This window comes from Melospiza georgiana, chromosome 16, assembly GCF_028018845.1.
Source record: "Melospiza georgiana isolate bMelGeo1 chromosome 16, bMelGeo1.pri, whole genome shotgun sequence".
Lineage (NCBI taxonomy): Eukaryota > Metazoa > Chordata > Aves > Passeriformes > Passerellidae > Melospiza > Melospiza georgiana.
This window is the reverse complement of record NC_080445.1, coordinates 9,295,884-9,308,459: the sequence shown is the minus strand read 5'-3', so window position 1 is coordinate 9,308,459 and position 12,576 is coordinate 9,295,884. Positions and strand designations below refer to the sequence as shown.

At 43.0% G+C, this 12,576-nt stretch overlaps 2 protein-coding genes across 5 annotated transcripts in view; one reads left to right on the top strand and one right to left on the bottom strand.

Moving 5' to 3' along the window:
- SHISA9 (shisa family member 9) overlaps nt 1-4,842 on the bottom strand; it is a 177,498-nt gene extending 172,656 nt beyond the window's left edge. Inside the window, exons 1-2 of one of the 3 annotated variants that reach the window (XM_058035244.1) lie at nt 4,748-4,842; nt 3,040-3,639 (exon numbers count right to left, since the gene is read on the bottom strand). In XM_058035244.1, coding sequence (XP_057891227.1) covers nt 3,040-3,563 — 524 coding nt within the window. In that variant the 5' untranslated portion in view covers nt 3,564-3,639; nt 4,748-4,842. Of the gene's footprint in view, nt 1-3,039; nt 3,853-4,501; nt 4,563-4,747 lie in introns of those variants that run through there. The other 2 variants (XM_058035246.1, XM_058035243.1) reach the window with 2 other exon arrangements.
- Nucleotides 4,804-12,576, top strand: part of CPPED1 (calcineurin like phosphoesterase domain containing 1) — a 57,884-nt gene continuing 50,111 nt past the window's right edge. Inside the window, exons 1-2 of one of the 2 annotated variants that reach the window (XM_058035249.1) lie at nt 4,804-4,856; nt 6,598-6,707. The gene's annotated coding sequence lies outside the window, so the exon portion shown is untranslated. Of the gene's footprint in view, nt 4,857-5,321; nt 5,403-6,597; nt 6,708-12,576 lie in introns of those variants that run through there. The other variant, XM_058035248.1, reaches the window with a different exon arrangement.

Genomic DNA, 12,576 nt, shown 5'->3' with positions numbered 1-12,576 from the left:
CAAATATATCAGGAAAATCAGTGAAGTTAATGGAGTGTTCTTGGTTTGTTTTAGTATAGTAGTAAACAAAATTTAATGAAAGGCACCTGTATGGAAACTGTGCTCAGTTAATAAAGAAAGCTTTCTTTATTAACATTGTACCACTCTTACACACACCAGTGTCTTACTTCAATAGCAGATCTACTGACTGCAAGATGAAGTAATGCAAGAAATTAAAAAGTGTGGCACAGTTTTGCTTCCTATTTAGAAGTTAATGTTCTTATTCCAATGTGTCAGGTCTCTGTTCATATTTTGAAATATTTTTAGTAAATCAAAAATGGAAATGTATCCTTTACATGAGTTATACTCAGTTCATTTTTCTTAAAAAATCAGCCCCCATTAAAAAAAAAAAAAAACAGTTTCCATTCTGCATTGTCTTTTTTGATAAGCAGTACTATCCCTTTCCTAGGCAAATTTGTTCATAGAAATGGACTCAAATTTTTCATGTAGCCATTGGCTAGGCAAGGGAAAGGACACAATCTTAGCTAAGGAAATAGATGACAAATCATTCTCTGTGTGTTTCTTGCTGGCAGCCAAAATGGAGTAACACTTACTGCTTTTGCTTTGGCCTACCTAACACCCTCGATGCATTAAACTTCTGCTTATTAGAAAGGTTCAGTACAGGAAAAAAAAACGTAGGAGGTGTTCTTTTTTGTTTTGTTTTTCTGATGTTGTAGTGATGAATATTATAAAAGAAGGTGACTATGAACACAGCCTACATATTATATCAATTGTTGGTACTATTAACTGTTTGAACAGATAAATTATTTTTAAGCATTGCAGCCTTTTTTCAGAATATTAGTAGTGTAAAATGAGCTAGAATGGAATATTTTAGTTAAGCACGCACTTGAGGACTAAGAGGTTAGTTCAATTCTTCACTCAATGAATATATTTATAGATTGCCAAAGGGATTTACAAATCTAATTCCTTTTCAAATTAATGTTAAACCTACCCCACAACTGGAATAAGAGACAACTTATTAAAAAAAAAAAAAAGCTATAGATCTTCTTTTTCAGAACATGACTAGCTATTATGTGTACTGAGTGGGTGAGTGTTTTGCCATGTGATCATGACTTTCCAAGTTTCTATCTAATCCTGCCTTGAACAGTTTCATGTACAGGATCACAGACGCTGTTAAGCAATCAAGGTAACAGACGACCTTTGCTAAGACCCACTTCAGAAACCTAATCTTTATGCACACATGACTCAAGGATATGAGAATGATTTTCCAATCCCCCATAATTCCACTTCCATAAACTCAGACAGAATATCCTTTCAGAATGCTTCACACCTGTACTTTACATAGCAAATATTTCCATTCACAGAAGCAGGACCTTTGTAAGCCAGAATTTGCAGGGATGGCTATAACTTCACTCTGTTCTGGGCTTTGTGAATGTTACCAGCACTCTTTTTTTGCCTGCACAAAGATCCTATAGAGAGAGACTGAAGCAAGGGAGAGCTTTTTGCAAACAAGCTCTGTGGATTAAAATTAAAAAAAAAAAAAATGGGACCCATGTATTGTTTTTCTCAATTTATATTAAAATGTCTAAAGGATTATCATACCTTCCTCGACAAAAACCATCTTTGCTGAAGTGTCACTGACACACGCTGTTGACTAAAATTTCTGCAATATGCTTTTCCCCTCAGTAGTAAAGCATATCCATATCAGCCAGTTTATAAATAGCAAATAATAGCTCATGGACTGGTGATGCATTTCAGGAGTATTCCTGTGACTTTCTCTGTTCATTACAAAATAAGCAGTTAATCAAAAAGTCATGCAGAAACTTCAGTAATAATGAGGCTCCAGGTGTTGAGTTGATCTCTTGGACTGTCTTTCAAAGGATGACTCTTCATCTAAGCCTTAAAGATTGTGGACTACACCATCAGCAGTTGGGGCAAGAGGAAGTTTTCTGCCACACTGCACGTCCAGTAGAAGGTATCCTTTCATTGCATTTCATCACTGAAGTTGCCCAATATGCTGGGATCTATTTAGACTCTTTAATGGATCTGTTTGCCTTTTTTAATGCCTTTCCCCCATCTGCTTTACTTTCATGTGCCTGGGATTAGCATAAAGAATCAGACAGGCTGCAAACTTGACAAATGTGTTATGCCTTGATTTTGAACTGCTGCGACAATCTGGTTTTGGAATATGTTGTTAAAGACACTGGGCTCTGTCCCGAGTTGCCCACCTGCCTATCCACCACTAGGCAGCCAGGATCTGGAGTAGATGGTACACAGCATTCCTAACTCTAGGTGGGGGAGGTTCTCTTTGATGTAACTCAGCCATTACACCCTGGAGACAGTTAGAACACACACATGCATGGATGAGGCAAGACTTTCATATTCCATTTTTTACCTCTCAACAGTAACTGAAAAAATTTTAAGAAATTCTACAATAGCTTTTCCTTTTTGTGTCTTCCTCTTCCCTTCCACCCTGACTCATTTTCACAGCTTAGAAATTTTACAAATAGCTCACACACTTGCAAGGGCTGGAGGAGTAGGGAAGGTCCTGCCAAAACCATTTTGCAGCTGGAGAGGGAGGGTGAGATGGCATTTGTTTACATCCTTCTGTTGAGAAGTAAAAACATTTTCCAATCTTTGAAACTGTTGGAAGAGGGAACACATCAGGCTTTCTATAATTCAGTGTTGCTGGTTTCAGAATTTGTTTCTCTATTTATGCACAGTATATCTGGGAACACTTGCTGGATCTTGTTAGGGAGAGGGTCGGGCACTGCAGATAAAAATGAACTACTGTCTGTGCAGACTCCACAATTATCCCTCACCTTCCTCAGTATGCATGTTCTGTGGTAACCCGGGCTGGGGGCACCACAGGAGCTCTGCTCAGCAAAGTTGGTCTCTCTCGGTCGCCTTGCAGGGGAATGCAGCCTGCCTGGCAGGAGCTGTTTGTTGGGCAGGGACACATGGGCTCCTCTCTCCTCTCTAGGGGCTGGGCAGAAGCCAGGGGGGAAGGGGACCCTGCTGCCTGGCACTCAGCCTTACCTGGACATGTGCTCCCGCTGGGGTCTGTGTGCCTTCTCCAGCCCTAGTTTGGTGAAGATCCCCACCAGCACCATGACTGCTACAACCCCACAGATGATGTAGACAATAAGGTTGGTTTTATCCCGGGTAGGGTCATGCAGAGGGTCGTCTATGCGGGAAGGAGGCTTCCCAGTGTTCATCCACAACGGCGTCTCATAGTTTGTGCAGGTGCTTTGATCCAGCCTTGTCTTCTTGAACTTGCAGCAAAACCTGAAGCCACAAGTGCCACAGCAGAAGATGAACTCCCCCGAGCTGCAGTTAAAGGGGGGGTCCCACTGCCCCATCACGTCAAAGTAGCCCCTGCAGAAGTCTGGGGTGGGAGGTGGCTCGGAGGGGTCTATCTGCTCCCCGAGGCTGGAGTGGTTTCCTCCCGAGAGCACCACAAAGCTCCCCAGCTGCTGGCCAGCTTTCTCCTGAGCCCGACACACCAGCGTGAGAAGGTCCGCCACCAAGTAGCCGAAGAGCAGCCGAATAAAGCCTTCCATTCTGCCTCCCAGCCCCGGCTCAGCGATGCTGCTGCCGCCGCCGCTCGAGCTGCTGGATGCTGCGCTGCGCCAGGAGCTGAACATAAAGGGGCTCCGTCAGGAGCCGGGCGTCCGCTCAGCCCGCGCTCGCCTCCAGCACCACGGACAGCCCCGAACGGGCCGGGCAGGGTCCGCAGCCCCCGCGCAGGGTCCGCAGCCCGGCCCCGCTCCGCTCCGGAGCAGCGAGCGCGCGGCACTTGTGGAGCGGAGTGCGCGTGAGAGGGAGCGCGGGAGGAGGAGGAGGAGAAGGAGGAGGAGGAAGAGGAGGACCGAGGGGTGGAGGTGGCGGCGGCGTGCGGGGCACCGCGCCGGGCTGGCAGAGGGGCGTGGAGGGGCCGCCAAGCGGGAGGGCTGAGGCGAGGGCGCTGCAGGGGCGGGAGGAGGAGAAGGGCGAGCGAGGAGCCTCCCCGCGCAGCCTGGTGCCAGCGCGGGCCGCCGGGGGCACCCACCCTCCGCTCCCCCGCGGAGCCCGGCGCGCTCTCTCGCACAACTCCCTCAGACACCCGCCGAACCCCGCCCGCGGCCGGGCTGCCAGGGCAGGGCGCGGGAGGCTGGACGGACCCGCCGCGGCATCCAGCCACGGGGAAAGGAGATGCGCCGTGGCGGGCGGGCGAGCGAGCGCAGTGCCAGCGGGGAGAGCCCGGCCCGTCCTCTGAGGCGGCCGCGGGAAGCTGCGTGCCAGAGACGGGGCTGCCCGCCCGCCTGTGCCCCCTGGCAGCCCCGCTGAGGGGCCGGCGACTTCTCCCTTTCTCTCTCCCTTTCTCCCTCCCTCTCTCTCTCTCCCCCTCTCTCTCTTCCTCCCTTCCAGCCCCTCTGTGGGGCTCTCCGTCCTCGCATCAGCCCCGCCGCAGAACCGACCCCCGCCTCGCCCCCCTCACCCGCTCCCCGCCATCCCTTACATAAGAGACCTCCCGTCCCGGCGGGCGCTCCCCACAGGTGCGGCTCCAAAAGCGCGGGAGCGCCTCCTCGTCCCCCGCCTCCCTCAGCCCGCCTCACGCCGAGCGGGGTAGGGGGCAGCCGGCCCGGGCTGGGCTGCGCTGGGCGAACGTGGGGCAGCTCCGCGGCAGGAGAGCTCCTCTGCCGATAAGTAGAGCGCTCCTTCTCCTGGGAACTCCTGTCCGAGCGCTCTCCGGAGACGCACTCACCTGCGAGGCCAAGGCAGGTGCCGCGGGCGGAGCGGCGCCCATGGGGCCGCACCTCCGCTAAGGCCGGGCGGGAGCGGGCGCTGCCCCGGCCCCGGCGTGCCGAGCACAGGTACGGCGGTGCTCGCAGTGCATGCTGCCGAGCGGGGCTTTGTCTGCTAAACATGAGCTGCTCCTGCACATCATTTATTTAAAAATCTCCTTATAGTGTCAGTTGGTTCCAGAGGGCACGGTGAGGCAGCGGGTTGTTTGCGAGATACAGAATTGAAATAACTTCCCCCAAACAGAGAACTGACTCTGGGAAAGACTTTTTAGTGATTCGCTCTCCATCGCTGTTACTTAACTCTCTCATCTCTGTCGTTTGGTTCGGCGGTAACCTGTGCAAGTAGCAATAATATTATCCTGAATACTATGCTGCCACCAAATGTAGGAAATAAGCCCACTATGGCGTGATTTAACAGTGTGGGCTGGTGCTGAAAGCCGCTTCCCTTTTCCTGCCTTGCCGTGGCCTCCAGGGCTGCCCTGGGCTCTGGGGAACGCTGCTGTGCCGGGGCTCTGCCATGCCGGGCTGCCCTCCCTCTCCCTCTGCATCCCCGGCGCTCTTCAGGAACTTGGGCCAAGTCCGTGTGGAGTTGTCACGCAGTAAATAAATGGAAAGGTGAGGCAGAGGACAAAGCAGACGTTTGGAATCTGAGAGGCCTGTAGTTAGCTAATTGCAATCCTTTGCCTTCTCTTAAAAATAGACTCTAAGTACAGTGATGATTCCACTGAACGGTTTGACAGTAAGCCTGGCATCTTTGTCCAGGAGGTAGGTTAGAAAGCCCCTTTTTTTTCTCAGCAGAGGAAAAACAATCAGTCCCAGCCAAAAACCAGCCTTTCTGGGTTTTAATATTTAATTCTTAAAACCTCCACCTCATCAACATCCCCTTTCAAGTCTCCTCTGAAATCATATCATTCCTCCCTTGTGTATACTTCTCTCTGCTATTATTTATTATTTAACACTTTGTGATGCAGTTTGTGCTGAAAATACTGCACAAAATGAATCTTTTCCATACTTATTATTGCACCTAGAGACATTTAAGGTCCAGTCTGTCAAGCACTTAAGATTATGCAAGTTTCCCTGTTGATTTGATGGCTAAAAAGCTGCTTAAATATTTTGCATGATTAGTGCTATACATGTACGGAAATAATAACATCCAAAACCGATTTATTTTATAGGTTATTAATCCTGACCAAATATGGTACAAGTTTCTTGTTTTGCTGAGTTCCTAGGGGTTTCCTTGAGAATTTCTCTACAAAAAAGAAGCCCAAAGGATTTAGGTTAGAACCTGACATCTGTGGGATTCATGTCCATGAGATCAGAACTCAACCCTAAGTGACATGTGCTTGGGAGAAAGCAGGAGGGTGATCAAACCTTCTTGAAAAAAACCCATTTTTTATAGCACCAAAAGATTTTGGATCAGACCCATGGAACCCAGAACCCATAAACCATGCTATCCTTAATTAATTCTAAATTACTTCAGTTGTTATGCTTTCTCTGCCAGTTAGTTGTATTAGCAGTGATTTTAGCTGTACTACATCTTAGAATTCTAATAGTGAGCTGGAGTTGCTCTAGACTGGGGCAAAAGCCATTTTTACTAGACCTGTGGCAGTGAGCTTTAACAGCTTCATAGCATATATTTCTAAGAACACCTGCATAACCAAAATATAAACCCATTTTTTACAATAAATGGAAATAAAACTAGTTGAGAGAAATTAGTATTACACATAGTACCGAGTACATTTTGGGTCATTGTGTGATTTTATAAAAGTTTCATTATTAAGTCAGTCAATAAGTGTCTTATTTATTTCAGGTATGCTTAACAAGTTGAGAAACATCAAAGATTTCCTGGTTTCACACCATCATCTTCCACTTTCAAGACTTCAAGAATTTCAAGACTTCTCTTTTTGACATTGCTTTAAGGTAAGTAATAATTGCCTACTTTTCTGCAGATTTATCCCATAAGGAATGTTCTTTGCCTGTGAAATAACTGAGAGGATGAATGTTTCAACCTGAACCTACAGAATTCTCTTTACTCAAGTGCAAATCCATTTAATTAAGTGGAATCCTTACTTTAGGCAGCAGCCATATCCAAAATTCTTGTTATATTTTCCCCCTAATTTCTTTGACTTGTTTTCATCAAGATGATGTGAATCAATGGCAATACTTGTGGTTCAATTTTAACCTAGAAAATAGGCACCTTTCCTGGTAAATTCAGTAGCAATGTGTACTCATGTCACAGGGAAGCTGCATATACACTCATACTCTGTTTATGGAATTCTGTCTGGAATTGTATATAGAACTGATTCTTGCAGGGGTTTTTTATGTAAATAAGAGAGTTTGAAAAAGAGTAAAGTTAGGAGAGAAAGTCAGTGAGTTAGCTTGAATGTTGAGGTGGGGGCAAGTATGAAGAGTATAGAACAACTAGACCATATGGAGCAATTGCAATTATTATGTAAAAAAATTGTGTATTTAATTCTTATTTATTATAACAATGTTGATGCAACCTTTGAGTATTTCCCTGGGACTGATTACCTGACAGAGAGAACAGTCCTTTGCTGAGCATTGAGTCAATGGAGCTTTCTAGCTAATCATAATTTCCAAAAAATGCCCTTTCCAGAGCTGTGAATATTTGTCAGAAAAAAGCAGCTAGACCTGATCCCAGGCAGTATTGATGTGAAAGTATTATGTGTAATTTGTGATAAGAAGTGTCATGTGGAAATTGGAATGAAGCAGTCAATGTCTGTTTCCCTGGTAGTCACTTCATGCTGTAGTGGGGTGTCTGGGTGTAGATACAAAATGTTTTGTGGCTAGAGAACAGAAGAAGTGATGGTTCTTCTGTGCCAGATCAAGTGGCAGCAGGTTTGCAATCACTGTCTTTGAAAGAGCAGTTCAGTGGTGGAAGATGTCTGCTGGGCAGCACTAGGGAAGCCTGAGACCTGGAAGTGTCTTAGCAGACATGAGTTAAAGAACTCTTAAAGAAAGAGTTAAAGAAGTGTGTTTTACAAAGAGGCTACAAGTGACATAATGGTTATGGATACTGAAAAAAAGTCCTATGATTCACCAATACTGTAAACACCATGAATCACACAACACAGAAGTTTGGGGTTTTTTTTAACAGCTCTACATTCTTGAATTTGCATAGATCAGAGAGCCCCATTTGCTTCTATCAAGTTCTGTCACTCCTGTATGAGCAGTGTCCTTCCCCAGAGGTATTAGTCTTGCTGGGTGATTAAAATGATTTGGTTTTAGTTACATAGCAAACACTTCATGAGCCTTTGCTCTTCTAACCAGTAACTGCAATCATTAGTGTATCAGTACAACAGTGTGTGAAATCCCAACCTGCATTGTGTTTACACTAAAGACACTTCTGCTTTTATAAATAGTGAGCACACATCTAACTAACCTTTCCCTTTTCTTTAAAAAAGATGCTCATACAGACTAGGACAGAAGCGGCTTGTTCTCATAACTTCATGGATTCAGAGCAATTTTAACAGGAACATCTCACATTGAGCACTTTGTTATTGTTATTAGGTCTCAAAAAATACACTTTGCATGTAGCAAAGGGATCACCATCAAGAGATTTTAATGAACCAAGAGGTGCTGCATGAATGAAAAACCATGAGAGACTTGGTTTTATGGCTTACTGAGAAGGAATATTATAATTTATTGCAATTTTATAATGTAGAAATTACCTTTCTAACCTAATATTTTCCTCTTCAATCTTCTAGTAAAACCTAAACTGTGATAATTACGTGGGTTGGGTTTGAGGCAGGCAGTAACCACAACCACATTTGGAGTGGACTTCATGAAATCTCAAGAGTTCTTGTAGCTTCAGCTTAATTCAAAGGAGATTAAGAAAATTCAGATAAATGTAGGAGGTAAACAGAGCACTTGCAAATAAACATACAAGAGCAAATACATGTATAGTGCAAATGTCTTCAGTTTACAGCAGTGGGAAGGAGGTGCCAACAGGTCTAAAGCAGCTTCCAGCAGTGCAGCTGAAAACGAGCTGTGCCCTCAGGTTTGCCTGTTGCACAGCTACTGCTCTGATCCTGAACAAGGAAAGCTGACAGCCAGTTTCTCTCTTGGCAAAACTGACGTTACTTTTGAATTGTAGCACTACTGCAAGTACCAGTGAACAAGGTATGTTCCTGCTTGTTACAAATTAGACTGACATGGAATTTAAACCTGGAGTGATTGACCAGGTGTCTGAGGATTACTGCAGCTCATTGCAAACTTGTGCCAACAAATTCTTTCTTTATCTTGTTAACAAAAAAAAAAAAAAAAAAAAAAGGATAAAAAAAGATAAATAAAAGCTACACAGGATCAAAAAATTTGCAACTGCTTTTGTATCTTTCCAAAAGCAAATCACCTTTGTTCCCATGAGTTCAACTTTTCAAGGCAGAAAGGAAGATTTTCCAAACAGGCCAAAAATAGCATTAAAAATTGTCAAGGTTAAAGTGAGTATAATAGGCTGTATACTGTGTCTGAGCACAGAGGAGCTGTGCTTAGATATAGAGCAGGACACATAGGAGAGAAAATTTTCTGATCATCTGCTGTTTGACTCTGGCATATGTTAGACCAGCTGAGGAGCAGATCTAACCAATACCTCTTCTAAAACTCCTCAGCAACTGAGATAAAGAGGTGGACAAGTTTAGTCTGCAATGTGCATTCTTCAGGCCAGGAACATCCATGGACAGAAGGCAGAACAAGAAGTCAAATCCATAAGTCAGTTAAAGTCTGCCAGTTTCAGCACTAATAACCCTCAAGGGCTATAAAAGTGAGCTGTAAACCTCAGAAATGAACAACTTGATCTTCACAGAAAGGTAAAGTTGCTGTATTACTTAACTAACAAAATATTTTAGCCACCATATATTTTGCATGTCTTCCAAAATGTTCTGTCAAGCAACCAAAATCAAAAATTCTTACTGAAAATTAGACCTTTTTAGTGTGCTTCCCTGATAATAAGCTTTAATGATGTCTCCCTGTATCACTGTCACAACATGCCCATCAGGAGCTTGATGTATTTTGAGTCTTACATATAGTACTAATATATAGATGCAGGAACTTTCAGATTTATGAATAAGAAAATTTCTCTTGACAGTTCCATTTTTAAAGGATGCTAACTGTTAAAAAGATGTTCAGGATTTTAAAATGCTAAGTCACAAGACAGAGGAAAATAAGTGGCCCAAAGTAATATGGTCAGAGTTCTGTGATACATTTTTAATTCTGTGACACAGTTACCAGTGGCAGGTAATGCTGTCACCAGTTTTCTGGTGGCTGTCAGATTCACTTATGTGACTGTAGGCCTGGCCAAGAGGGTCAGGTGTCAAGAAGGTTAAACATCCACAGACCAGCTCAGTATCTACTAAATTCAACAACTCTCTTCTCACTATTTAAAATGGAAACTGCACTGCACTGAGTGATTTTGCTCAAGAGATGCTGAATAATCACAGCTTACATGAAACCACCAGATGTCTGAGTGGTCAGTACATCTGAAACCGGGTCACATATTTGAAAGGCCAATAATGAATTCAGAAACTGAATTTAGGCCCATATGTTGGAAAGCTGTTGACGTGCACAAACACACACGCAGGTTCCAGAGCACGCTTGTGGGCAGATGGTAGCAACTGTCCCTTCTTGACTCCACTTGACAGCCAACTGAAAAGAGCAGTGCTAAAGCTGCCTCCAAAGGGATTTGCTCCTCTGTCCTTCAGCGTGAAAGCCAGTGAGAAGAAATAACCCATCAACCAGGTAGAATGACAGATGGGTCAAAAAGCCAGGAGGATTTCGAGGTGGAAGAGTAAATGCCATTCCTTATGTTTTCTTCCTAGACAGCATTCTGATAATGCTAACAGTATTCATCATTAATATTTCTGTTACACCTACATAAATGCAATATCTATCTAGAACATCTCTCTAGGCACTCTGTTTTACTATTTTGAATGAAAAGGCATCAATCTAATTTCCTTGCTTTTTGCATAAAGCCAATATTAAACTGAAAATTTAATGCATAGAGTAACTAATGTGTAGCAGAACATTTTTAATAATTTTTGGTGGTTTTATGACATATATTTGCCTAGAGGATTTTTTATTTTTGTGAAAGTGCAGTGACCCCACAGCTGGATAAATAATAGGAGAAATAAAAGGATTTTAACTGCGTTGTGAAATGCACATCAGGGAGTCTTAAGTAGTGCTGCAAAAAGATGCTGACAGCAGATTCTTGTGGTATCTTTTTGTTGTAGTGTTTACTTAAAATCAGCAGATTAACCTGCTAAATATAATCCAATGTTAATAAAATATTTAGGATATCTGTTCCCTAATACATATATTTTGGAGATTATTGCAGAGTACAATAAGGTTAAACACAGTTTTATGACAAAACACTGGCATCTGACAGTACAGCTTCAGAATGGAATGTTTAATCCATTCTGATTGTAATCAATATAGCCAAGAAACTCAGGAGTAAAATGTAGAGAAGCTGTAAAAGGGATATTTCAGTGTAATATGGAAATAATATATATATGTGTATATATATATACACAAACATATATATACACACAGACACATCTGTAGGGGCAGTTGTAACAGAATACTTGGTAAGAGGACAACTCACAATTTTCTTGGGTGTGTGTGGGAATTAGTCTGTCATTCACTCCCACACACCTGATAGAAAGCTGGCCTTTTTGAAGGCAATTTTGTAATTTCTATACACCTTGAACCCTTAAATAGGATTTTCCACTTTAACAAATTCTCCCTGTGAATTTAGGGATTGATCTTCTTTAAAAAGAAAAAATAACAAAATTTAAAAGGAAATTGCTCATAATTTCTATGCAAACTAGAGCAGTTGACATGAGCCTTGATAATATGATTAAGAAAGACATTATTTACATGGCTGAACAATAGGATCATTTTCCTACATAAACAGTACAAATATTTCAACACATTAAATGACCATAAATGAAAAAGAGCAGATATCTCATAATACCCAATTATCTCACTTGTTTCTGTCATAATGTTTAGCTCAAGTTAACAAAAAAAAAAAAAAAGACAACACTAAAACACTTGCACAGCAAGATCAGAAATAGATCCTCCATGTAAAGCCTCAGCCTGGGTCCAGTTTTCAAATTTTTTGTCTCATTGCACAGGATGTTTTTAGTATTAAGTCTGTTGATTATCTAATTATTGATAGCTGTATGCAATGGAGTGAAGACTGCACTCTAAGGAACAAGATTTTATAAGTTTATTCTCATTGAGATGTTCTTTATAGTATGTAATATTCTATTTCTTTCAATGGGATAATTTTATAATGCTAGTATTCTTCATAATGAAAGAAAACCCAAAATCTAAAAAAAAAAAAATCCAGGAACAGTCAGACAAAAATACTAAGGCCAGAGTCTGGTGCTCACTATGTGAGAAAATGTAGAAATATCTAAGGAAATAATATTTGCACTAACAATAGAGCTTTAAGCTCCAGCACATCTGCTGTAGATTCCTGCAGATGCATTCAGGCAGCTCTCAGGTGTCCCTGTGCATCAATCCATGGCAGCCCAAGGGAGGCAGTTCTGCTGGCACAGGGATAAGCAGAGCTCTCTGGCACACACACTCAGGGAGGCTGCCTGCACTGCTGGGGAAACCAGGAAAAATCAGCAGGGTATTCAACAACTCCTCTTGTTTCCACCTCCCTGCCTCCATCCATCCTAAGCATCTTCTCTGTGCTCTGTGTAAAAGGATGAGAGCTCCTTCTCACTCCCTTCCTGCCCTTTCTGGAGCTGGAATTTTCTGGGAC